The sequence below is a fragment of the Anomalospiza imberbis genome, chromosome 10 (genome assembly GCF_031753505.1).
Source record: "Anomalospiza imberbis isolate Cuckoo-Finch-1a 21T00152 chromosome 10, ASM3175350v1, whole genome shotgun sequence".
Taxonomy (NCBI): domain Eukaryota; kingdom Metazoa; phylum Chordata; class Aves; order Passeriformes; family Viduidae; genus Anomalospiza; species Anomalospiza imberbis.
The window spans coordinates 1,811,272-1,834,054 of record NC_089690.1 but is presented as its reverse complement, the minus strand read 5'-3'; the positions used below and the strand labels follow the sequence as shown (position 1 = coordinate 1,834,054).

The following is a 22,783-nucleotide window of genomic DNA, read 5'->3' as shown; positions in this document are numbered from 1 at the left end:
CAAACAGACGCAAGCAAGCCTCAGAATCTGAAGGTCAAAACTGATTATAAATGATATTATATTGACAAATTGTGATTAATTTTACAGTATGGGCTGTAAACTTTAATTGGTTATAAACACTGGTTGAAACTATTTCAGGAGCTGGTAAACAAGTGTAAACAACAAACACAATTCTGGGGATTTTTCTTGCACTTATTTTATGCACAATTCATTTCCCCACTCCCATTTCTCAGTAAAACCGTGTCTCCATGAGAGCAGCAGACAACAGTAGATGAAACAATTAAACAATTCAAATTTCAATTCATACTGATGGAGTTCAGAGATAAAAGCACCCCCAGTTGCTGAGTCTCTGCCACGCTGAAGCAGCACAATAATATTGGGGTTGAAGGTTTCTTTGACACTCCAATATTTACGTGCTGCTAGGGCGGAACGAGCACGAGTCCTGCAGGCAGCACCACAAAATTCCCTCCTGGAAAAGGGACAGAGGATCCCCCAGTGCTTCTAAGCCTTCAATTCCTACAGCAGCAAATAATGATTTGCACCCTGAGCAGAGCATGCAAACCATGATGTGCTGCTACAGCACTTCAAGGCCTCCAAGGCAACATTTCAAACCTGCACTTTTTTTTGTTTTAACTGGAAATACAACTTTCAAATGGGTTTTATTCACACACCAACCTGTAAAATTAAGAACCTGTTGTGATCCAGATCGATCCCATGGCTTCGGAGAAGCATCCCCACATCTCTGAATGTCTTTTTCTTGCCATTGATGTAGTAGGTGGAGGAATTGTCTCTATAGGCAGTTCTACAGACATAGAATTTGCTGTCAGGAATGACTTCGTAATCATCTCCTTCCTGCTTTGAGGAAACACAAAGCCAGAGAAACAATTACTGTAGATGGGAATTTACCTCCTATTTCACAATTAACCAGATAAGTTTCATCATGAGATGTTTTTATCATGGACTCTGAATTGTAGAAGTGGGAGCTGTCTTAAAATTGCATCTCTCAAAAAAAGAGAGAAAAACAACAACCAAAAAATCCTTTGAGAAGTGGACAACAAATCCCCTGAATTGTCTTCCTCTGATGCCTTCCCCCCCAGCCGAGCTGCTGCTGTGGAAGTGCTGCAGGATTTGCCTGTGCATGGCCCAGGCTGCAGGGGCTGTGCTGTCCCAGCCTGGAGTGACTCTGGAAGCCCTGGGGACTGCAGAGCTCCCTGCACTTCCAGCTCCTCCAGAGCTGCTCTCAGCTCACAGGGAAAGTGCACCAGATAAAAAAGCCAAACATTAAAGATGTGACAAATGTGACAGCAGCAGCTTCAAAAGAGAGCTTCCATCTACCTCCAGAGCAGCAGCCAAAATAAAGCTGGTGCCAGGCTTTAAGAAGTTAAAACTCACCCAGATTAACCCCCAAGAGCTCTCAAATTGCTCTCTGGTTTTAAATCAAACTCAGCTTCTGGATGCTCACACAAAGTCAAAAAAATTAAAAAAAAAATAAATAGATGAGTTTTTAATCAGGTTATTCAAAATACAAAAAGAAACAAAAATAAGTGTCTTTTAAAACAGGTCCTAAAAAAGGCTGTAAATGCTGCCTCTTTATTAACACCATTTTTGGAATTTCAATGTACACTTCTCACTTTTTTAGTTGACCCTAAATTTAAAAGTTCGGTTGTGTGCACAAAAAAGAAATTTAAATTAGGAGAAATAAATTCTTTGTACCACAGTTGCAATAAATGAACAAAAAAGTGCTAAGGTTTTTATCAATACACAGAGCAGCAAGCAAAATACATATTTTTTTTTAATTTGCCAGCACTTTCTATTTCATTCAAACAAAATATCAGCTTCAAAAAATTTTAGTGGTAAAATATGGGGTCCAGAATTTTTGCTGAAAAATGTGTTATAAAATTGCAGGTTTGTTTGCAGTACATGAAGTGTAAATAAGTTTCAGATCTGTTCTGTATTTTTCTAAATTTAGATAACCTAAAATAATTTCTAATTGGTTTGAAAAGTTTTGCTTAAATAGGTTTTATTTCTTAATAAATGTATTTGTATTATACATTTAAGATTATCTAGTATGTCCAAATATAGATTTATAAATTTTCATTAAATTCTTTTAATTGCAGAAATAAATTTATTCACTTGAGGTAAACAAGATTACAAATGAAAACGAGTTCTTCTTAAAATGATGATTAAAAATTTCTAAGTTGTTTTCCAACAGAAATCTACCACCTATTAGTCCTGCAGCAAATTAAAGAATCCTTACTAGGATTTTAAGAGCTGCACTACTCAGAGGATTTTTTTAAGTTAATTAACACTGATGGTTTATATCCCAAAGGTAAACTAATCATGCTATGAAGCTCCAATGAAAATAAGCAAATATTAAAAGTTTTTCAGCTCCTTCAGGGAAAAAACCTGGGATCATACATACCTTGTCAGTGATCTTTTGGAAGTGAACTTCCACAGAACAGCTCTGGATGTCCTTGTGCTCATCAGAATTATGGATCAGCACCGAGAGCTTTTTGGAGCGGATTTTTTGGGCTCGATAGCCAAACACAAAAAGCAGGGAATCAATGATATTGGATTTGCCACTGCCATTTGGCCCGATAATACATGAAAAACGCTGCATAGAGAAGGGAAAAAGTGATCTTCAAAGGGAAATAAATCCTGCCCAGCGTCCATCACCCATTTCAAGCACAATTATTCCTCGTGCGTGCAAGTGTCTGAGAGCTGAGCTTTTGCTGCCAAGGTAAAAGTGAATAAAAGCCCCACAGCTCAGCTCAGCTTTCCCAGCTGCACTGCTTAACCCAAAGCCCTGCACTTCACAGGCTTCACAAGCAAAGTTTCATGCTCAGCCACGTAAGTCTCTTGTGGGCACAAAAAAATATTCTCTTTCTTCAAACACAGCCCTAAAAGTTCTCCAGCAAACGAAATCAAGAGAAAAAGAGAGCTTTTCTAAGCTGTGCTGACAAATTAAAATTGCACAGCATTGGAAAGTTGCACTTAACTGTTTTCTCTACTTAATTTAGAATATTACTATCAAAATATTTCTAAACCTTAGATATTTTTTCAGTTATTTTGAGGACAGCTTAGATGAAGAAAATGCAGGAAGGAATAATACCACCCAGTGAAGTCTTACCTTCAGTTCAAACCTACTTAAGGAAAAAGAAAGATACCTTGTGAAAAGGTCCCAGAATTTGCTTCCCTGCATAGGATTTGAAGTTCTGGTTTACAATGTGAGTGATCATGAGGCGAGGAGCACCAGGTTCACTGGTCATTGCTGGAGGTGGGGGAGGAGGGATGCTACCCAAAATCTCTTCTAAACTTCGATTATCCACCACCTCATCTGAGGCTGCTAAAACCCATCCAAATCAACAGGAAGATAAAAAGAAAACAACAAAAAAAAAACAACCGTCAGCTCTCAGTGATTTGACACCTTTTAAAATGTTGAACCAAAAAAGCAAACATCACTTCTGTCTGAACCGAGCTACATTTTGGCCTGTAGTTATTAATATGAGCTGAGTGGAATTAAAATTCTTCTTTCCACAAACAAAATGTTTTTTAAGAGCTACTTAAGATGTCCCATCGCTGGGTTTGTTCTTTCATTATGTAATTCTTATTCCAACACACTTTAACAGGCCCCCTGCAATTCCAGCAGCTCCAACCATCACAATAAATCTGCAAATCTGAAGCAGGCAAAGCCTTTCTAATGAATAAGTGCAAAGCCACATTTCAGAGCCACTGTGCAAGATTTGGGGATCTCTCACGAGGCTCTGAAAGCTGCAATGACAGCACGGCTGCTCTGCAAAGACAGGAAGTTTGTTACGAAAACAAACTGGCCCCCTGGATATCAGCAGAGCAGCTTTTCCCCAGGCACCAGCAACTCCTCCTTCCAACAAGCAGCAGTTTTTGCCACCAGTTTCCACGTATTTGTCAAATACCTGCCTTTAACAACTGCACATCTGGCTCCCTAAAAAGTTACACAGCTGCTGGTTTTGCAGATTTTTTTCTGCGAAAGCTCAGCTCAAGGAACTCAAGAAAATACACTGCTTCATGAAAAAGAAAGTCAAATCATTTTAAGAGTTAAGTAAATAAACTTGACATTTATACCATTCCAAGAAATCCCATACCATTGGCTGCCTATAAATTTGAAAAATCCTGCTGTTGTACCACAATCTTAAGTACAATGTTCCAGATCAGAGCTCCGAAATAGGCTTTATTAGGAGAAAGTCTACAAATTGCTTTTGCACTTGTACTGGGCCAAGCCCTTTAACTCTTTGCAAGCTCTTTTGACCATTTTAAAAGCAGTTTTAAGTTGCCAGGGGTTTCAGCGTTTCTTTGTAGAAGGGAAAAGAGCAAATCCCATCTGGAAGAGCTGGGAAATTGAAGTTGCTGCTAAGGAGGCTCAGTCAGCACCACGACAGCCAGCCCAGACCTACCTTGGGGAGGTTCTTTGTCAGGCTCCCTGGTGCCTTCATTTTCCACGTCCATGTCCATGGAGGACTCCTCCAAGGGCTCCCTGCCCTTCCCACGGGCTGCAGTGGAGGTTTTGGTGCTCTTGCCTGGCACGGTCCCTGTTGGCTGCTCCCCTTCCATTCCAAGCAATCAAACAACTGAAGGGCTCTATCTCCTTTGCTAACACAAACAAGAGAACCCCCGTGATCTCAGCACCGAGCTACAGCCCCACAAGGAATTCACCTACACCTCTGCCTAGATTCTTGACTCATTTAGAAACTCAAGACTGGAGGCATTTAGAAGATAAAAAATCGAAATTTGAAACAAAATATTGAGGTTAGCTTCATAATGATGTATTTTAAGATACATCACCCCCAAAACGAGGGGCTGAGCCTAATCTGTTTCAACAGCATGGATCTACCTGCTGCCAGCTCGTGGGGACACGTTCAGGGCAGTGACTTTGCTCCCTGAAAGCCACCGTGGTGCTGGGGGCAAAAGAGTTAAAGGCACATTGAATAACAAGCCCAGGAGCCACATGTCTCTAACTCTCCTGGAAGAACTCGTTATATTTCAGACCTGACGCTCGTTTTACTTTCAATAATCCCTGCTAAATACTTGTATGGCTATAAAGAGACTGATAGAGAAACAAAAGCCCTGCGTGATTATAGCAAAGATTTGACTCTTAAGTAATTTACATCGACACACTCTGCTCACAAAACACAACACAACCCCTCCTGCCAGCATTCAGCATTTCAGAGAGAAAGCAAAGACGAAATACCTTCATCTAGCCGGGATGTTAAAGTGATCTGAGCAAGGACGAGCATTACAAAAGCCATCAGCTGGCACTCGAGCACAGCTCCCAAACGGGTGAAGAGAAAGCACCCGATGAGAAGAAAAGGAGCTAAACTCTCCCCAAAGAGTTGAAATCGCAGCAAGTGGCGAAGTGAGTTCGCAGAAAAACAGACATGAGAAAGTTTACTTCTCACAAGATAAAAAACTGACGTGGTTAGAAAGTCATCTTACAATTGGTGCCAATCATTTGACGTTTTCAGACCTACCCCCAACCCACACTCTCATGAGAGTCCTTCTTTTGGGACAATGGGGGAGGGGGGGAAATGAGAGACAGAACTCATTTTCAGGCAATTTCAGTCTATGCCCCCGTTCAGAACTGTTCCGCAATGGCTGTCGCGGACAATTACAGCCTCTCAAAGCACATTTATTTATTATTTTTTTTCCCAAACTGCTCCACTCCAACAGAATTGTGCAATATAGACCTATTTACCTTCCCAACCCTTCCCTCCCCCCACGGACACTTCACCAGAATGAACAAGCCGAACTACTTGACCTCAGCTTTTAAATCGCGATAAATCAGCTGCCACATAGTCTCTAACAAATCTAACAAATTCGTGTCCAGCCCCTCCCCCGAGCCAGCTCGAAGGTGTTCGGTAAAAGCATCTCTCCTGCCAAGCGCCGTTTTCCTCACGGGGATGGCGAAAAAAGAGCCGGAGACGGACAGAAAAGCTTCCTTATTAACAGCCGATTAAAACTGATAGAGACAAGCCCTGTCAGTGACAAATCTGGGGCTTTTTTAAAGCCCAAGGAGCCAGACTGCACCCTTGTCACGCTCTTTCCAAGTCACAGAATCCCAGAATATTCCGAGTTGGAAAGGACCCACGGGGATCATCGAGTCCAGCTCTTTTAAGCGAATGGCCAAGCGTTAAGGGCTTCCTTGGGATTTTTCTCTCATCCTTCAAGCATCAAAGCAGCAGGCAGAGCCGGGGCTAGAAGGGTCCCTGCTCTAAGCAGATTAAAATCGGGTCTCTCCGCTACCCAAACGCGTCCCTGAACCTCCACGTCCCCCGAGCCGCGGTCCGCGGGGGTCCCTGAGGGCACAGCGGGAGCCCTTGGGCTGCACAGCCCCGCGGGGAGCCGCTCCTCAAAGCCCTGAGCCGACAGCAGCCGGGACGGACCCGCCGGGCCCGGAGCCCTCAGCGGGGACCCTCAGCGGGGCAGCCCGGCCCGGGCAGAGGCGCTGCCGCCGCTTCTGCTCCCTCCGGGCGAGGAGGGAAGCGGGGAAATGAGGAGCGGGGCAGAACCCAGCACCTCCTGCCATCCCCTCAGCACCCCCCGCCTTCCGCCTCGGCGCCTCCTGTCTCCCCCTCAGCGCCCCCATCTCTCCTTCTCAGCTCCTTCCCTTCAACACCATTTGTCTCCTCCTTAGCATCTTCCCCTCAGAAGTCCTAACCTCCACCTCAGCATCCCTTGCGTCCCCTCAACTCTCCCAGCATCTCTTTTTTTCCCCCCAACAGCACCATCCCCTCAGCACCCCCCGCCCGGGGCAGTCCCCTGAGGGCACCTCCTCCGCCGCGAAGCCCCCCCACCCCACCGCCCTGAGGCGAGCCGCCATCGCTTCCTCCCGCCGAGCTCGTACCTGCTCTTCCCGGCGGCTCTGTGCCCCGGCGAGGCGGCGGTAGCGCGGGCGGCTCCGGCTGCTGTAGAAGCTCGGCCGCTTACCACACTCGAAAATGGCGCCGAAACGGCGAACTCGAACCGAAATTCGTTAGAAAAGCGCGGGGCAGGCTGGGACGGGAGGGGCCGGGCCCGCGGGTTTGAACGGCACCGCCGCCCCCGCCCGCCATCTTGTGTTCGTTACCGCAGGGAGGGGAAAGCGCCCAGAAATCCGCCGGGAGCGGCTTCTTCTGGGCAGAGACGGAGGGGTGCGAGACATTAGGGCGTGAGGGCGACGCGGTAGCACAGCCTCGCGGCCGTACCGGCGGAGAAAAGGGTTAAACTTAATTTCAGAAGTAGGTCAGTGGGCGGTGCCTGGTTGCTGGGCGACGCGCGCTGGTTTAAAATTAATTAAAAAAAAAAATTATAAAAAAAGTTTTTTACCAGTGAAAAAAAAAATTAAAAATTGTGACAGCGCGGCGATTTTGAAGAGGGTTTAATTAATTAACGGGCGGCGCCGTGGCACCTTGGGGGGGCCGGGGGGGACCCGTGAGGTGGCGGAGGAGGAGGATGAAGGGGATGCGGTCTCGCGAGAAGTCGCCATAGCGACGGCGGCGCTTGGCGGCGGGGGGAGCGGGAGCCGCCGCTCCTGAGGCAGCGGGAGAGGGAGGCGGGATCGTCCCGGGATCGGCCGGGAGCAGCAGGCGGGATCGTCCTGGGATCCGCCGGGAGCGGGATCCTCCTGGGATCCGCCGGGAGCGGGCTCCGGCCGCCGCTCTGCGCGCTCCCTCCCGCTGCCCGCGCAGGTAAAGGCGCGCTGGGGAGGCGGCGGCCGCCGGCCCCCTCCCCTGGGCTGAGTCACCGCCGCGGTGGGCGAGAGGGTCGGGAGCCGTGACCCCCGGCTGGGCGTGGGACGGGCGGATGGAGGGGAGGGAGAGCTCCGGGGGACAGCTGAGGGTAGGGCGGGGGAGCCCCGACCCTCGGGAGGGGTTGGATAATTGCTTCTTGGAAAGCTGGAAACCGAGGGAACAGCGCGTGGTGGCCGAGGCTGCCCCGAGGGTTTGGTGTCTCCTTCTCTGTACCCTCCATTCCGCCGGCTGCTTTTCCTTCTCGGGATTCCCCCCCATCCTGCTGTGGCATTCCTTCCCTTTCCTGCTCTGCCTCTGTCCTTTCCCGTTGCCTTCCCTGTCCCGCCCGCTGGTTTTCCTTCCCGCTGGTCCCCCATCCTTCCCTCTGGCATTCCGTCCCTGCGCTGCCTCCGTCCCGCCTCTGGCATTCCCTGATCCTCATCTCCGGGCCAGCAGCTCCGGATGGCAAAGGGAGGAGGCGTCAGGCACTTTGGCTTCTCCGGGTCGGGACCGTTCCTGGTTATAATTCCTGGTTGTAACTCCTGGTTATTGCCACATCTCCTAAAATTCCAGCGGAGCCCTGCTGGATTCCTTGGGACGTAGGGAATACGTGGGCTGGCAGTGATGCATGTTCCTGTGGGTGGCCCACGGTGGGCGTTCAGCCTTTTAGTAGCACATACAGAACGATTAAAATGCTTCAAAAATTATAATAAAGTTCTGGGCTTTGAAAGGAAAATACCACGTTTTCCTTTCCTGGCTGTGTGTCAGCACAAGGGATCTCCAGTGCTCCAGCCTCTGATGTTTCAGGCTTGATATTAAAGGTCTTTTCCAACCTTAAGGATTCACTGTTCATAGCATCATTTTCTCTTCAAGTTGTCCATATTCAGTTGAATAACGTGAAAACGGAATTCTCTTTAAGCTCAAGTATTTCTTGGTGCTTATTTTCCCCCAGTAGTGATGTAATATAACTTCAGAACTTTAAATTTTAGTGTTAGTGTCTTCCTTTTTAATTTTGTCTGCTTGTGTATGCATATATATTATGCTAATTATACAGTTTGTATTTGTTTTATAACAGTTATAACACATGGTTTTAATGCTCCATCTGAACAGCTGAGATGAGACTGAAGACTTCCCTTTTAAAGGAGCCAAAACATATCCTTTGTCACAGAAAAAAACATGGAACATCGTGTTCATTCTAAATAGACATTTCCAGAAAACTTTTTTTTTGGTTGTTGTTGAAATTACAGTGAAATATTAGTAAATGGAAGATGGCTTTTTTTCCTTATTTTCCTTTGTTCCCCTTGTCATTGACTGCAGCCTTCAAGGACAATATTTTAAGAGATATTGAACACTTATATATGATGTGGTGTTAATAAACCAACACTTTTGCATGATAGTTGGATGTTTTGCACTTGTATTTTGCACTAAGACCCTTCACTAACCCAGCGTTTTAGCCATGTTTCCATAGCTTTAACTTAACATCATGAGAAGAATTTTATTTTTATGGAATATTTTCATTTTATAGAATGACAATTTGCTTCATTTCTGGCTGAATTTTTACCAGCTCTTCTTGTCACAGAAGAGCAAGAAAATGACGTGGGTTTTTTTTGAAGTATTAAACGTTTCACGCAATCTTATCAAAATAATCTTCCTGTATTGTCCCTGAATAGATGGGGTACTTGATTATTTTTAATAGCTGAACTTTCCAGATTCCTTAGCTGAATGACACATAAGGCCTTGGTGAGCTGTGTGGGCTGGACAGCAGCTGACGAGCTCTACTCCTGCAGCGATGACCACCAGGTCATGAAATGGAACCCTGTGACCAGCGAGACCGCTCGAGTGCTGAAGCTTCCAGATGATGTTTATCCCATAGATCTGCACTGGTTTCCCAGAGGGATTGGTGGCAAGAAGCAATCCCAGGCTGAGAGCTTTGTTCTGACGAGTTCTGATGGTAAGGCTGTCTTGGTTTGGAAAGACAGGCAGGAGCCTCCCTGACATGGAAAAAATGTAGACGCCCCCTCCCTCCAAATTGTTATAAATTTGAAATTAAGGGGGACTCTCAGGCAAAAATATGGGAGCAGGAATAACAGTTCTTTGTTAGGGAAGAAAATAAAAAGATAAAATGAACAATGCAGTGACCAAAACAGCACTGACAGAGTCAGAATACAGCCTGACACCCTGTTGGTCAGGGTGTTGGTAGCAGTCCAATTGGAATTGTGGCTGCAGTCCCCCTGGAGTGTCAGGTGTGGTTCTGTAGGAGCAGTGATCCGTAGAAAAGGGTGCAGTCTTCCTCTGAAGAGGCAGTGGAAGAGGCAGCTTTTCCTCTGGGAAATCCAGTGCAGGAAAAGCCGTGCTGGTGTTCCAGAAACTCAAGAGTATATCCAGGTAGGAATGCTTGGCTCCTCCCTCTGGGCAGAGCATCTCACAATGGCATGTTACAGTTCTTATCAGTCAGGCAGTGACACTCAGTGGCCCATGATCAGCTGATGTCTGCCCTGAGAGAGGATTTGTTGAGGAAGGGAAAAGGAAAAACTGCCCACTTAACAGAAAACAGATGGCAAATGGAGTACATCTTGCCTTTCAATCTGGGACAAAGGCAATTTAAAATGTTTAGGTAAAATAAAAATATTGCTGGTTTCGTACCCTTTAGTGCTCATCTCAGTCAAATACAAGGCATTATTTGGGGAGCAAGAAGCTTTCAGGATTGCTTGGGATGGTTTTTTTTTTCCTCTTCTCCCCAAAAAGATTTTGCACCCAGCCAGGTTTTTCTTCCTGCATGAATTTTCCTGCACCAGCTTATTCTTGCAATTTCCCTGCACCAGCAAACTCCCCTCTGTGATAAGGATTCCTGGAAACTTGCTGAATCCAATGGAAAAGCAGCCTGATGTCTTTACAGGCTTGCATTAATTCCTAGTTGAACTGCAGATGTTTGAAATCAGAGCACATGTAAATTTAGTCCCCTTGGGTTTTCTTCTGAAATGCATCTCTTGGGGAATATTGTTCTTTTATTTCTTAGTGACATTGGTTTTGGTGCTATTTTTTAACAAAAATGAAGACTATTTTTGGCTTTAACCTTCAAATTAAGGACAAATCATAAGTGATTCAACCTTTTTTTTCATTTTTTATTTACAGTTTTATATCAGGTCAGCATTTAAGAGTCCATGGAAGTTAATGAACAAAACATACATGTTTTATATTCTGTGTTTGGATAGGCTGGGAGTCTCCCACTGGAAATTCCTTCAAAACTGGGGAGTCATTTTCAGGTTGAGGATAGTTCTGTCTTCAATACTTAATAAAAAGAAAATGGACCAGAGATTAAGCTGAATCACTTCTACCTACTCCAGGCATTTTGGCTAAAATTTTCTCTTTATTTTTTGTGTAGTAAGTTGTAATTTGAAAGTCTCTGTTGCCTCAGTTGAAGAACAGAAATCCATGGAAATGGAGAAACCTCCCTGTGGGAATGCCGTGGAAAAAGGTTGACTGGCTGCAATTGTGAATCCTCCTGTTGGAAAAGCACAGAGGTTGCAGAAGTAAAGCTGCTGTCCCTGAAAACTTGATCTCCCTGTTCTGCAGAAGGATTAGGATACAGTTTTAAGTGATGATCACATTTTTTCCGGAGGAATTCTGGAAAGTTGATCTTGCTTTTACATGTAACCATGTTCTTCCCTGCTCAGCTACAATTTCTTTGATGGGGCCTTGTGAGAGAAGTAGGAGCTTGTGGAGTGGGAGAAGATGCAAAAGATTGGGAAAATAGTGGAGTTTTCCCTGGATAACAGGATTTTATCTGATACTTTGACATTGCCCATTTTCCTGATATTTTGACTTCACCAAAACCTTCAGTTCCTTCCCAACTGCTTGAGCTTCCACTGGAATTTCATTTGTCTCTTATGAGCTGAGGAATTGCTCACAGAAATATTCAGGGGTTTTGCTTAGATCAATAGAAGCTGTTTCAATATATAAAATCCTATGGAATTCTGTTTATCCTGAAAAAAGCGATGGCTCTGAAGAGCTCAGCCACCTCATGCTGAGTCCTGTAGGTGATGGCACAGGAATATTCCTGTTCCTGGGAGATTGGGTTTAAGGATTCTCCAGTGAAAAAGGTCTTGCATACAGGTGGAACAAAGACACTGCATGGAAAAAGGTGCAGAAAACAAAGTATGTATTTCTCAGAAAATAAAAGGGTTTTTTGATGTAGAAGTAGAAAAGGCAATTTTGGCAATTGAATTGGAGAAATGAACACTGAATTCCTCTAAATCCAGTTACTGCTTACACACGAAACATGAAAATCTCAGACCTGAGAGGCGTTCTATGCAATAAGTGATACGTTCATCAGATAAATTCTGTTTGATAGCTATGAAATAATGGAATGCATCAAATGAACACCTGGAAGTGTTGGAAGGGGCTTGGAGCAGCCTGGTCTGTGAAAGGTGTCCCTCCCAGCCCAAACCAGTCTGGGATTCCATGGAACTTTAAATGATCTGTTCAAATAAACTGGTTTATCCAAACCATAGCTTTTTGTCAGTGTTAAAAATCTTTTCCTTGGAAATCTTGCACTGGCAGAGATTTGGCTGAATGATTGTGCCAGAAGTTCTGGTCACTCAGGAACTTCCTTGCAGTGGTTCAGTCTGGCAGCTAGATCAAATAAATAAAAATAATTTAATTTTGAAGTCATTTATTTCAGTTACTGGGCTGCTCATTTTTCTAAGCTCTCCATTGTCTGCTCTTTGCTCCAGTTTAAATTTGATCTTCCTGGATTTAAGCAGCATCCCTTATTTGGGAAGAAAAACTTCCTGATCCTTCTGTTGAAATCATTACAAACTTCGGGGGTGGCTGCTGGGAGCAGGAATCGTTCTGGTTTGAGCTGTGAAAAACAACTGGATGTTCTCTTTGTGTTGTTGCTTTCTTGCTTTGTCTGTGTTTTCCACAGAAGGTACCAGCACTGCTGTAATAATATGTAATGTATTTAATAATGTAATATAATTAATTATCTATAATCATGTAAGTTATATACACTGTATCTTGTTTTTTTTTTTTTTTTTTTTAGGGAAATTCCATTTGATTTCCAAGCTAGGAAGAGTGGAGAAAAGTGTAGAAGCACATTGTGGAGCTGTCCTTGCAGGAAGGTGGAATTATGAGGGAACAGCCCTGGTTACAGGTGAGCATTCCTATATTAATAAAGTGCTTTGAAAACTAAAATAATAATCTACCTTTTTGTGGTCTTAATTGTCACAGAGGTTGTTACCACCTTGTTTAGTAGGAGTTCATTTTGCACTATTTAATTTATGCTATTTTAGCTTAGTGTTGTCCATTTTAATTAATAGATCTAGTAAAAACATTTATCTTTTTTCATTTAAGTCATCCACTCCAATTGAAAATACGTGTTTTAATATCAGAGTGCTTAGATGGTTTTGTGGCTGTTCTGAACTTCAGAAAGGAGAATATTTGATTTCTTTCTTTTCTATCTGTTACAGGAAAAACTTGTGAAGTTGGTACATTTATGGTACATTTCTCCCTGCAGATTTGGGGGTTTTTAGCCAGAAAGGCTCATTGGTCTTGAATATTCCTGTGCTTTATTCCTCACTTATCAGTAATTATCACCTACAGCCTGTTTATATTAATGCTAGGGGAGTGAGCCCACAATTTCTTTATTTCTACCCCAATTTTTGTCCTAAATCTTTTGTTAATGAGTTGCTTTTGGCGTTTTTTCTCCCAGATTCTGTCTCGGTTTTAGGGGAGCTGCTGAAATTGCCTGTGCTGGGGTTTGTGGTGGTGTCAGCTCCTGCTGATGGAGCACAGCTGATTCCTCTGGACAAGTTCCAGCTCAGGCCACAAGAACTGAAGATAATTTTGGATCTGCTCATTTCCAGACTCTGAAATGCTGCTTCAAGGAACTCTGTCTGGCCTGTTCCTCTGGAATCCCAGAGGAACACAAATATTGTTCTTTTTAAAGACAGCATTGCCTCAGGAACTTCTCCAAAGACAAAGTTAAAATTGTCTTTTGAAACCCTTTTTTTTTTCTTTAATGAGACTGCATGACACTGACACTTTTTGGGGAGTGTGGGAATTCATCACCACTTCCAGTTTATTCTGAGGAGATCAGCTCCTCTTATACCACAGCTGCACTTGGAGGAAGAGTAAATAAATCATTGCTACTGCACCACTTCAAATATTTTCATGGTTATATCTCAATAGCATCAAATGTGCACAAGAAAGATTTTTAATTTTGTTGAGGGTTTTTTTTAAACTTTTTTAAAAAACATTTGAAACTACATTGGCCAGATATAAAAACCTGAAATATGGTAAATAAATTATATATGAATGGAAGAATACGTTAATTTCTAGGTGCACCTTTTTCCTCATTAATTGGATCTGGGGGGCCTAAATGGAAGGACCAGAGCATTTTAAAAATGACACCACACCAGGAATTGTGTGCTGTTACAGCAGCCCTAACTGTGTGGTGTTGAGCAGTGAATTCTTCAATAAATAAACTGGGTTATTTGGTTACACACAGTTATGGTAGAAAATTGAAGCCATCCAAACAGAGTTATCTTCACTTCCACCATTTATCAGCTGTGAAATCTCCAGTTTAATCCACCAAATCTGCTCCTGCTCCCATGGGCCTTCTCAGACTCCTTTAAGCAGCTTCTGGGCCATTGAAGGAATCAAAAATACAGAATTTGGGATGCTTAATAATGATGGATTTTCCCTTCCTAGGAGCAGCTTCAGAAAAGAATTCAGGGATTTTCAGGAAAGGAGGGTTTCTTGATAATAACAGAAGAACCATCTTAACTATTTTTCCTTCATATACTTCCTATTGCATGTTTGGAAGACTAAACAAAAGCAATTCACCTGTAAGAAATGCTGGATTTCTTTTAACTCACGTGTTTCCTGACTAAAATACAAATACATTTGTTAGACTGATTGTTGCATGGCATTTGTTGATTTCTGTGCTCATTTGCAGTTGGGGAAGATGGCCAAGTGAAAATCTGGTCTAAAAGTGGAATGCTGAGATCCACTCTGGCTCAGCAAGGTGAGTTCTTTGCTCAAAGCTCCATCAGAACTTGTTATTCTGAAATACATTTAAATAACAGACCCTAAATATGGCAGTGATGGTTTGTTCAAGGGTGTTAAAGCCTTAATTAAAATTAAATGTAAAACAGAGTTGCATTTTAATAAGATTTTTTAGAAGTATTTCATTTTTTCAAATTCAAAGTGTTGCAATATTTTTAGGCAGCAGTTTCAGTCCCACGCTGAGGATTTGGTGCCATTTCAGTGAAGATCCTCAGCTAAATTTTGTTTTTCAGACTTCATAGATAGAGCCCGTGTGACCCTGTGACATTTTTGAAGAAACCACATGCACCTGGGCTTGGGTTAAATGTCAGGCCCTTATCTCTGTCTGAAACAAATGATCTGAATTCTTTCAACCTGGGGAAGGCATTTTAACCACAGCAGTGAATATAAAATGCATTTCAGTTCTTTTAAGGAAGTTCACTTGCTCATGCAATGTTTGTCAGGTAAAAAGGTAAACCAAAAAAACATATTCAAACTGAAGCACATAGTCTTTAACATTTCTCAGTTTATGTTGTCAAATTTCTTATGCATCATTTTGCTTATCTGAGGTTTGAAAAAGCATACCAAGTATTTTCTATGCTGTAGTTTGAAATAGGAATTTCCATTGGTTTCTGCAAGTTTCTGCTGCAGTAGAAAAGCACAGTTGAGTCCCCATGGAGTAACTGTCACCTTGTGTTTGTGTTTTCCACTTCAAATCGTGTGAGGCCCTGAAATCCTTTAAATTCAGAGGCAGAATCCCACAGTCCCAGTGGTAAGCATGGCCATACCTGGGGTCAGGACAGGATTCTGCAGGAGTGGTGCATCATGTTCAACCAATTTTTCCCTTCCTTTATTATAAGAACTGAAAAAATTCCCACTGCCAGCATTCCTTTGCCTCACTGCACTCCTTGTGTTAGGAATAAATTTTCAGGCTGGTATTTTGGGGTGCTGATCCACGTGCCTGTTCCGTCTTTGGCCTTTATTCCTCCTTAAAATTCTTCCTTTTGTTCCTCCTTCTCCTTACACTGAACTGTTGTATTTGGGCTTCCACTGATCCATTTTGATGAGGAAACTTTTTTCCATGGATTTCTTGGATAATGTGTTGGGAAGCCACAGGATTATCACGGAATGCTGGAGTGGTTTGGGTTGGAAGGGCCTTAAAGCTCATCCCCTCCATGGCAGCGACACCTCCCACCATCCCAAACCTGTCCTGGACACCCCGGCATCCGCAGCTGCTCTGGGAATTCCATCCCAGCCCTCCCCAGGGAGGAGTTTATTCCTGATACCTACATTCTTTTGGAAACGCCCTCACCAGAACTGAAGTTATTTAAATTAAAGTTTCTCCTGCTGTGACAATGCAAAATCCCCCACAAACTCTTGCAATTACCGAGTCTGCTGTGGGATGAGCCAGACCTTCCTTCCTCAAATCCCAATTTTCTGCCTTTTAGCCTCCTTTTCTGCCTGAATATTCCTGTTTTCCCTGCAGTGGGGCTGTTCCTCTGGGCTTTCCAGGGTGTTGGCAGCATTTTCCCAAGCCAGTCCTTGTTAAGTGCAGGAGGAAATGAGTTAACTCAGCTCCTGCTGTTAAGCCCTGGAAATTGTGGTTAAGTCCTCAGCCATCATAAAAAAGGCAAACATTTGGTTTAAATAGAAAACTCTTCTGATTGTTAGATCAGCATTAGGAAAGGACAGGAAAAAAAAAAAAGAGTTTATTTAGAATTTCTGCTCCAGCTGGGGACAGAATTTATGGCATTTTCACCAGGAATTGCCAGGAGGAAAACAGCCAGAGCCACATTTATTTAATATATGTTGTGTTTCTGGGACTTGTCTGCTCCGATGGTTGACAAGTTAAAAAAAATAATTCTGTATTTTTAAGGAATAAAATTCCCTGAAAGAAAATCTGTGGAATACAGAAATCTTCAGGAGCAACGACACCAGGTCTCAATTTAGAGGGTGAATATTTGGGAGCTCAAATGGAGTTTAACCATCATAAAATCAGCTTTTTGCACAGGGAGGAGTGGGGAGATACTGGATGATTTTAGGGCTGCTCAATCACTTAAGTATCTAAATCTCATCAAAATATTCCCATACCAGAATATTCCTGAGTCATTTTTGGAGATAGAATTTGATATGCCAAAATTGTCACTGAGAATTTTACCCTGTGAGAGCATTTTTAACCCTTCTGAGGTTTTTTTATTACCATAAAGTTCCATTAAAAATAGTTTATTTGAACAATTTTAATTCAGTCGCTCAGTTTAATACTTGGACAAGCTTTTTACTAAACTTTCTTAGTTTTAGTTCAAGGAATCAAGTAGCAAAATCCTTTGATTTTTCTTCAGAGGAGACAAATCTTGTCAAATAATATGGAAAATATTTGCATAGTTGGCAAGTCTGACTTTTTTAAATTCTTTTTTTTTTCCTTGGATCTTTTTCCATGTAATTTTTGCTTTCTTCTGTTTTCAAAAAATCTAATTTGAAAACTGGAACATGATTTTAAAACGGAACAGTCAGCTTTATTCCAGATACAAAATTCTGAGAGTTTCAGTCTAAGAAAGTTTCAGTTACTTGGGAAAAATCTGTCCAGCCTGTGGCCAGTTGTGCTTATTGTCATTTATTTGGGAAGTTACTTGTGAATGGGATGTTTGTGCAGCAAAACAAAAATCTGTGTTAATTATGGTACCCAAAAATGGAAAAAAGAACAATTTAGGTGCAACACGAAACTTTTTCCACCCATTTTTGTGTCTAGCCTCATAATTTGGGGTGAAAAGATTGATTTTCTGATGTCACTTGGTGAGTATTTTTTTGATTTTCTGTATTTCTGGAGTGACAGTTGGGACTGAAATTGTATCAGTGGATAAAATCTGAATATATCAGTGAATAAAATCTGTATTTATCTGAATATAAATACAAAGTGCAGCTATTTCCTGTTGGTTGTCTGGACTTTTCTGCACTTAAAAAACCTTTTTTTTGTAGTTTTAGAAATTGAGAATGTGGTAAATGGCAATAGATAAAGAGGCTTGAGAAACGTGTAATGTACATTTATGTAGTCCAGTGTTATCTACACAGATATTTATCTCATCTAAATCTATTTTCTGCAATAATTGTGTTATTATATTTGATGTACTTAAATATTTTAGATGTATTTCTATATATTACATATAATGAAATATTTTATTTATTATGCACTATTGTATCTTGCAATAAATAAGTTGTGTTGTTATTATTATTATTATTATTATTATTATTATTATTATTATTATTATTATTATTATTATTTTAAATACAGTATTTTTTCATGCCCACAGGAACTCCAGTGTACTCAGTGTCCTGGGCACCTGACTCTGACAAAGTTCTCTACACCTCAGGGCAGCAGCTGATTATTAAACCCCTCCAGCCAAATGCTAAAGTTCTGCAGGTACCATTAATAATCTGATTAATTCATGAGATTTATTTACAGAAATAAAGATACAGAAGCCTTTTCCCTTTTCTCTTGTTAAGAAGCAGTTGTTGAATTTAATTATTTTGGATTAAACAATTTAATGGATTTTTGGGTGAAGGATTTTCATGCAGATTTTTGTGCTTAGATTCTGCCTTGCTCAAGCTTTGTTTAATTTATTTTTCTGCTAACTCATAAAATGGTTAAGGTTGGGAAAAAACCTGCAAGATCCTCAAGTCCAACAAGTGATGAATATTAAAAAGAGAAGCTGTCACAACTGTTGAACTGATTTTTTCCCTTGCAGTGGAAAGCCCACGATGGCCTGATTTTGAAAAGTGACTGGAATTCAGTGAATGATCTGATTCTTTCTGCAGGGGAGGATTGCAGATATAAGGTGAGTTCTCCTTCAGTTTTGACTCCGTGCCCAAAACTAAATAATAAGTAATGAATAATAAATTTATTGGATATCCTGAAATTTTTGAATTTTACCCTGGAAGCCCAACATGAAATGAGCAATCCTTCACTTCTCAAGAAAATTGTATTATTAATAAATACACCTCACTCTGTGCAGTAAGATAAAATTACAAATCTTTTTTAATGCAGCAGGATGAAAATTGGTAAAATTGGAGTGAAACAAAAAGAGAAATGTGTCCAAACATAGAAGTGATTATTTGAATTAATTTAAGCTGCCATATCAAATTAGAGGAGATAAAACTGCTGTTTTCTACTGCAGGAACATTGGTGAATCCTCAGTAAAGTTTGAAATATATTAGTGAATAATTGGATGCAGGAAATACAATCATACAATCTGCATCCAAAATACAAAGCACCTTTTGAGTACCTTCCCTTAAATAAAAACTGATTTTTCAATGTGTCACGTGTTGGTTCTGTCATTTAATTGTGTAATGGTTGTGGTAGCAAATAGATAATTAAGGAATTCTAAAAATCCAATAAATTATTACATTGTTTTCTGGATTGACTTCCTGGTATTCTGTTGATTTCCATTTAAAAAAATCTCTTTTTTTTTTTTTTTTTTTTAAATTTCCAGAGGGTTCTTTTATAGACTTGGGGTAATTTACAGGAAACAAAACTCAGGGGTGCAAAAATACTTATCCCGAATATTTTATCCAGAAATATGTGGTATTTACCATGGCAAAAAGCAAGTCTGTTGCATTAAATAAACCAATACTAATTAATTATATATCCATATATACATATATTTATATATAAGTATACACACACACATATATATATAGTTACACTTAATTAATTTGGGCAATTATTTCTCCCATTTCTGTGTCTTGAGGGAAAATGATTCTTCTGGAATAATGAAAGTATAACAAGTGGATATATAAAATAAAAGTGAGGAATAATAGAGGTGATTTTTCCAGTTACACTTCATCATGAGGGAAAATTCTACTTCGGGCATAGTAAAAATACAAAAAAAAAAATAAAACAAAAGTGAGATTATATTATAATATATATATTATATTGTATATATGTATTATTAGTATATATATATTACAGGTGATTTTAAAAGTTTCACTAAAACACGAGGGGAAATTCCACTTCTGGAGTAACAAAAATACAAGAAATATATATATGAATCAAAAGTGAACTGTAATATGGTGATTTTAAAAGTTCCACTGAAAACACGAGGGGAAATTCCACTTCTGGAGTAACAAAAATACAAGAAATATATATATGAATCAAAAGTGAACTGTAATATGGTGATTTTAAAAGTTTCACTGAAAACACGAGGGGAAATTCCACATCTGGAGTAACAAAAATACAAAAAAAATATATATAAAACAAAAGTGAGATATATATTAAAATATATCTTTAAATATATAATATTTATATATATTATTAGTATATGTATTACAGGTAATTTTTGAAGTTACACTGAAAACATGAGGGGAAATTACACTTCTGCAACAACAAAAACGCAAAAAAAAAATTTATAAACTAAAAATTGAACTGTAATATAGTGATTTTTCAAATCACACTGCAAACATGAGGGGAAATTACACTTCTGCAATAACAAAAATACAAAAAAATATATTTATAAACCAAAAATGAACTGTAATATAGTGATTTTTCAAATCACACTGCAAACATGAGGGGAAATTACACTTCTGCAATAACAAAAATAGAAAAAAAATTTATAAACCAAAAATGAACTGTAATATAGTGATTTTTCAAATCACACTGCAAACATGAGAGGAAATTACACTTCTGCAATAACAAAAATACAGAAAAAAAAATTTATAAACCAAAAATGAACTAGTGATTTTTCAAACTAAAAATAATATCGTGATTTTTCAAATTCCCCTCAACCATGAGGGGAAATTACACTTCTGCAATAACAAAAATACAGAAAAAAAAAATATATAAACCAAAAATGAACTGTCATATAGTGATTTTTCAGATTCCCCTGAACCATGAGGGGAAATGATTCTTCTGGAATAACCAAATTCCCCCAAGCGTGGTGCCATGGCTGGAAATTGGGATTTTCTGCAGGTTTGGGACAGTTTTGGCCGTGCCCTGTACAGTTCCCAGCCCCACGAGTATCCCATCACTTCCATTGCCTGGGCTCTGGATGGAGAATTATTTGCTGTGGGATCTTTCAACACTTTACGTCTCTGTGATAAAACTGGGGTGAGTAAAACTCTGCAAAAAGATTTATTTCATATAGATTTTAAGAACTATGAAATAGGATAAAAAGATTTTTTGATGTTTTTAATTTTTTTTTTCTATTTTATTTTAAATTTTTTAAATGATTTTAAAATATTTTCCAGAGTAAAACTCTGCACATTTATTTTATATACATGAAAAAAATTATTAAATTTAATAAAAATAGAAAATTCCAGAGTAAAAGTCTGGAAATTTTCCACATTTATTGATAATACAGCAAATATTCCTTAGGATATCAGTGTACAGGTGAGTATTTTATTAGCAAAAACTGCTTGTGATTGCCAGCACCTTTTTGCTGACCAGAATATTTTGGTTTTAATTATATTTTGCTTTTTGGGACGTGAAATTCTTTACCTGAAAACCACAGAGTTCACAAGCATCTCTTGTGGTGATGACTAATCATAAATTGCTATTTTTAACCATGAAAAGGAGTGTATAAGAATAACCCGATAGAGAAGGAAGTGGAGGAACCATTTATTATTATATTATATTACTATATTATCTTAGAACCGCTTCGATTATTTGAACTTTATTCCCTTGAAGGTTTACTCCTTATTTTTATAGGGTTTTTTGCAACTTGGTCTCCAATAAAAAATGAATTTAACGCAGCTTCACCTCCAGACTGTCCTCATTGTCTCTGTGGCTTTCCTGTGGTTCTGCACATTTTTACTCAGATTTTTTGCAGCAAACTTTGATTATTTGGGACTTTTATTGTCCTGGATTCTTGTTGTGCTTATTGCTCCTTTTGGGAAAAAATTGCTGTGGTGTTTTGGGTGTGCTCAGTCAATCAGGGTTCACCTCACCGTGAATTTGGAGTGTGCATTTCAAACGTTTTTATTTGTGAGGAGGAACCTTTAAGGATTATTTGAGAAAAGCATGAGGTTAAAGGTATGAGGATGTAATAATAGTTTCTAAGGTTATAATAAGGTTATTAAGGTATAAGGTTAAAATTAAAGATTATTTGAGAAAAGGCATAAGGATAAACTCTGGAATTTCCTCTTTCACCTTCTGTAGTGATTCTGGTTTCACTGATTTTCACTGGCAGTGTTTAAATAGAATTCCATTACAAGGCTGTAAGTAAAATTTAATTACAATTATCTTGAAGGAAAAGTACTCAAATGCAGTTTTCTTTTGCAAAGTGTCAATTTGTTGATTTAAAAATGTCTTTTTTTGATATCTACAGATCTGTAATTTAATTTACTGTTAAGTCTGCCTCAGACCTCCTGCAAGCTAAAAAGCAATGTTTTAATTAGCATTTAATACTGAACAGGTCATTGGGAATTTTAATGCAGCCAGGATTATTTCTTGTAGAAAATTAAGATTATTTTACCTGAGTTTATTAAGAGGATGATGATGATAATGCAGACAGGATTGTTTATTGTAGAAAATTAAGATTATTTTACCTGAGTTTACTAGGAGGATGATGATGATGATGCAGACAGGATTATATCTTGTAGAAAATTAAGATGATTTTACCTGAGTTTATTAAGAGGATGATGATGATAATGCAGACAGGATTGTTTCTTGTAGAAAATTAGGATTATTTTACCTGAGTTTACTAGGAGGATGATGATGATGATGCAGACAGGATTGTTTCTTGTAGAAAATTAAGATTATTTTACCTGAGTTTATTAAGAGGATGATGACGATATTGCAACCAGGAGTATTTCTTGTAGAAAAATAAGATTGTTTTACCTGAGTTTATTAAGAGGATGATGATGATAATGCAGCCAGGATTGTTTCTTGTAGAAAATTAAGATTATTTTACCTGAGTGTACTAGGAGGATGATGGTGATGGTGCAGACAGGATTGTTTCTTGTAGAAAATTAGGATTATTTTACCTGAGTTTACTAAGAGG

The 22,783-nt window shown here is 40.0% G+C and overlaps 2 protein-coding genes across 10 annotated transcripts in view; one reads left to right on the top strand and one right to left on the bottom strand.

Moving 5' to 3' along the window:
• Positions 1-7,027, bottom strand: part of SMC4 (structural maintenance of chromosomes 4) — a 28,583-nt gene extending 21,556 nt beyond the window's left edge. The window contains exons 1-5 of one of the 6 annotated variants that reach the window (XM_068200184.1): positions 6,878-7,027; positions 4,431-4,626; positions 3,168-3,346; positions 2,423-2,614; positions 676-852 (exon numbers count right to left, since the gene is read on the bottom strand). In XM_068200184.1, the coding sequence (XP_068056285.1) occupies positions 676-852; positions 2,423-2,614; positions 3,168-3,346; positions 4,431-4,587 (705 nt within the window). In that variant the 5' untranslated portion in view covers positions 4,588-4,626; positions 6,878-7,027. Of the gene's footprint in view, positions 1-675; positions 853-2,422; positions 2,615-3,167; positions 3,347-4,430; positions 4,627-5,224; positions 6,231-6,877 lie in introns of those variants that run through there. The other 5 variants (XM_068200188.1, XM_068200186.1, XM_068200185.1 and 2 more) reach the window with 5 other exon arrangements.
• Positions 7,028-9,450: 2,423 nt separating this feature from the next.
• The window catches only part of IFT80 (intraflagellar transport 80), a 33,902-nt gene continuing 20,569 nt past the window's right edge, over positions 9,451-22,783 (top strand). For 3 of the 4 annotated variants that reach the window (XM_068200192.1, XM_068200191.1, XM_068200194.1), the window contains exons 1-6: positions 9,451-9,693; positions 12,787-12,897; positions 14,704-14,772; positions 18,098-18,207; positions 18,533-18,622; positions 20,752-20,889. In XM_068200192.1, coding sequence (XP_068056293.1) covers positions 9,465-9,693; positions 12,787-12,897; positions 14,704-14,772; positions 18,098-18,207; positions 18,533-18,622; positions 20,752-20,889 — 747 coding nt within the window. In that variant the 5' untranslated portion in view covers positions 9,451-9,464. Of the gene's footprint in view, positions 9,694-12,682; positions 12,702-12,786; positions 12,898-14,703; positions 14,773-18,097; positions 18,208-18,532; positions 18,623-20,751; positions 20,890-22,783 lie in introns of those variants that run through there. The other variant, XM_068200193.1, reaches the window with a different exon arrangement.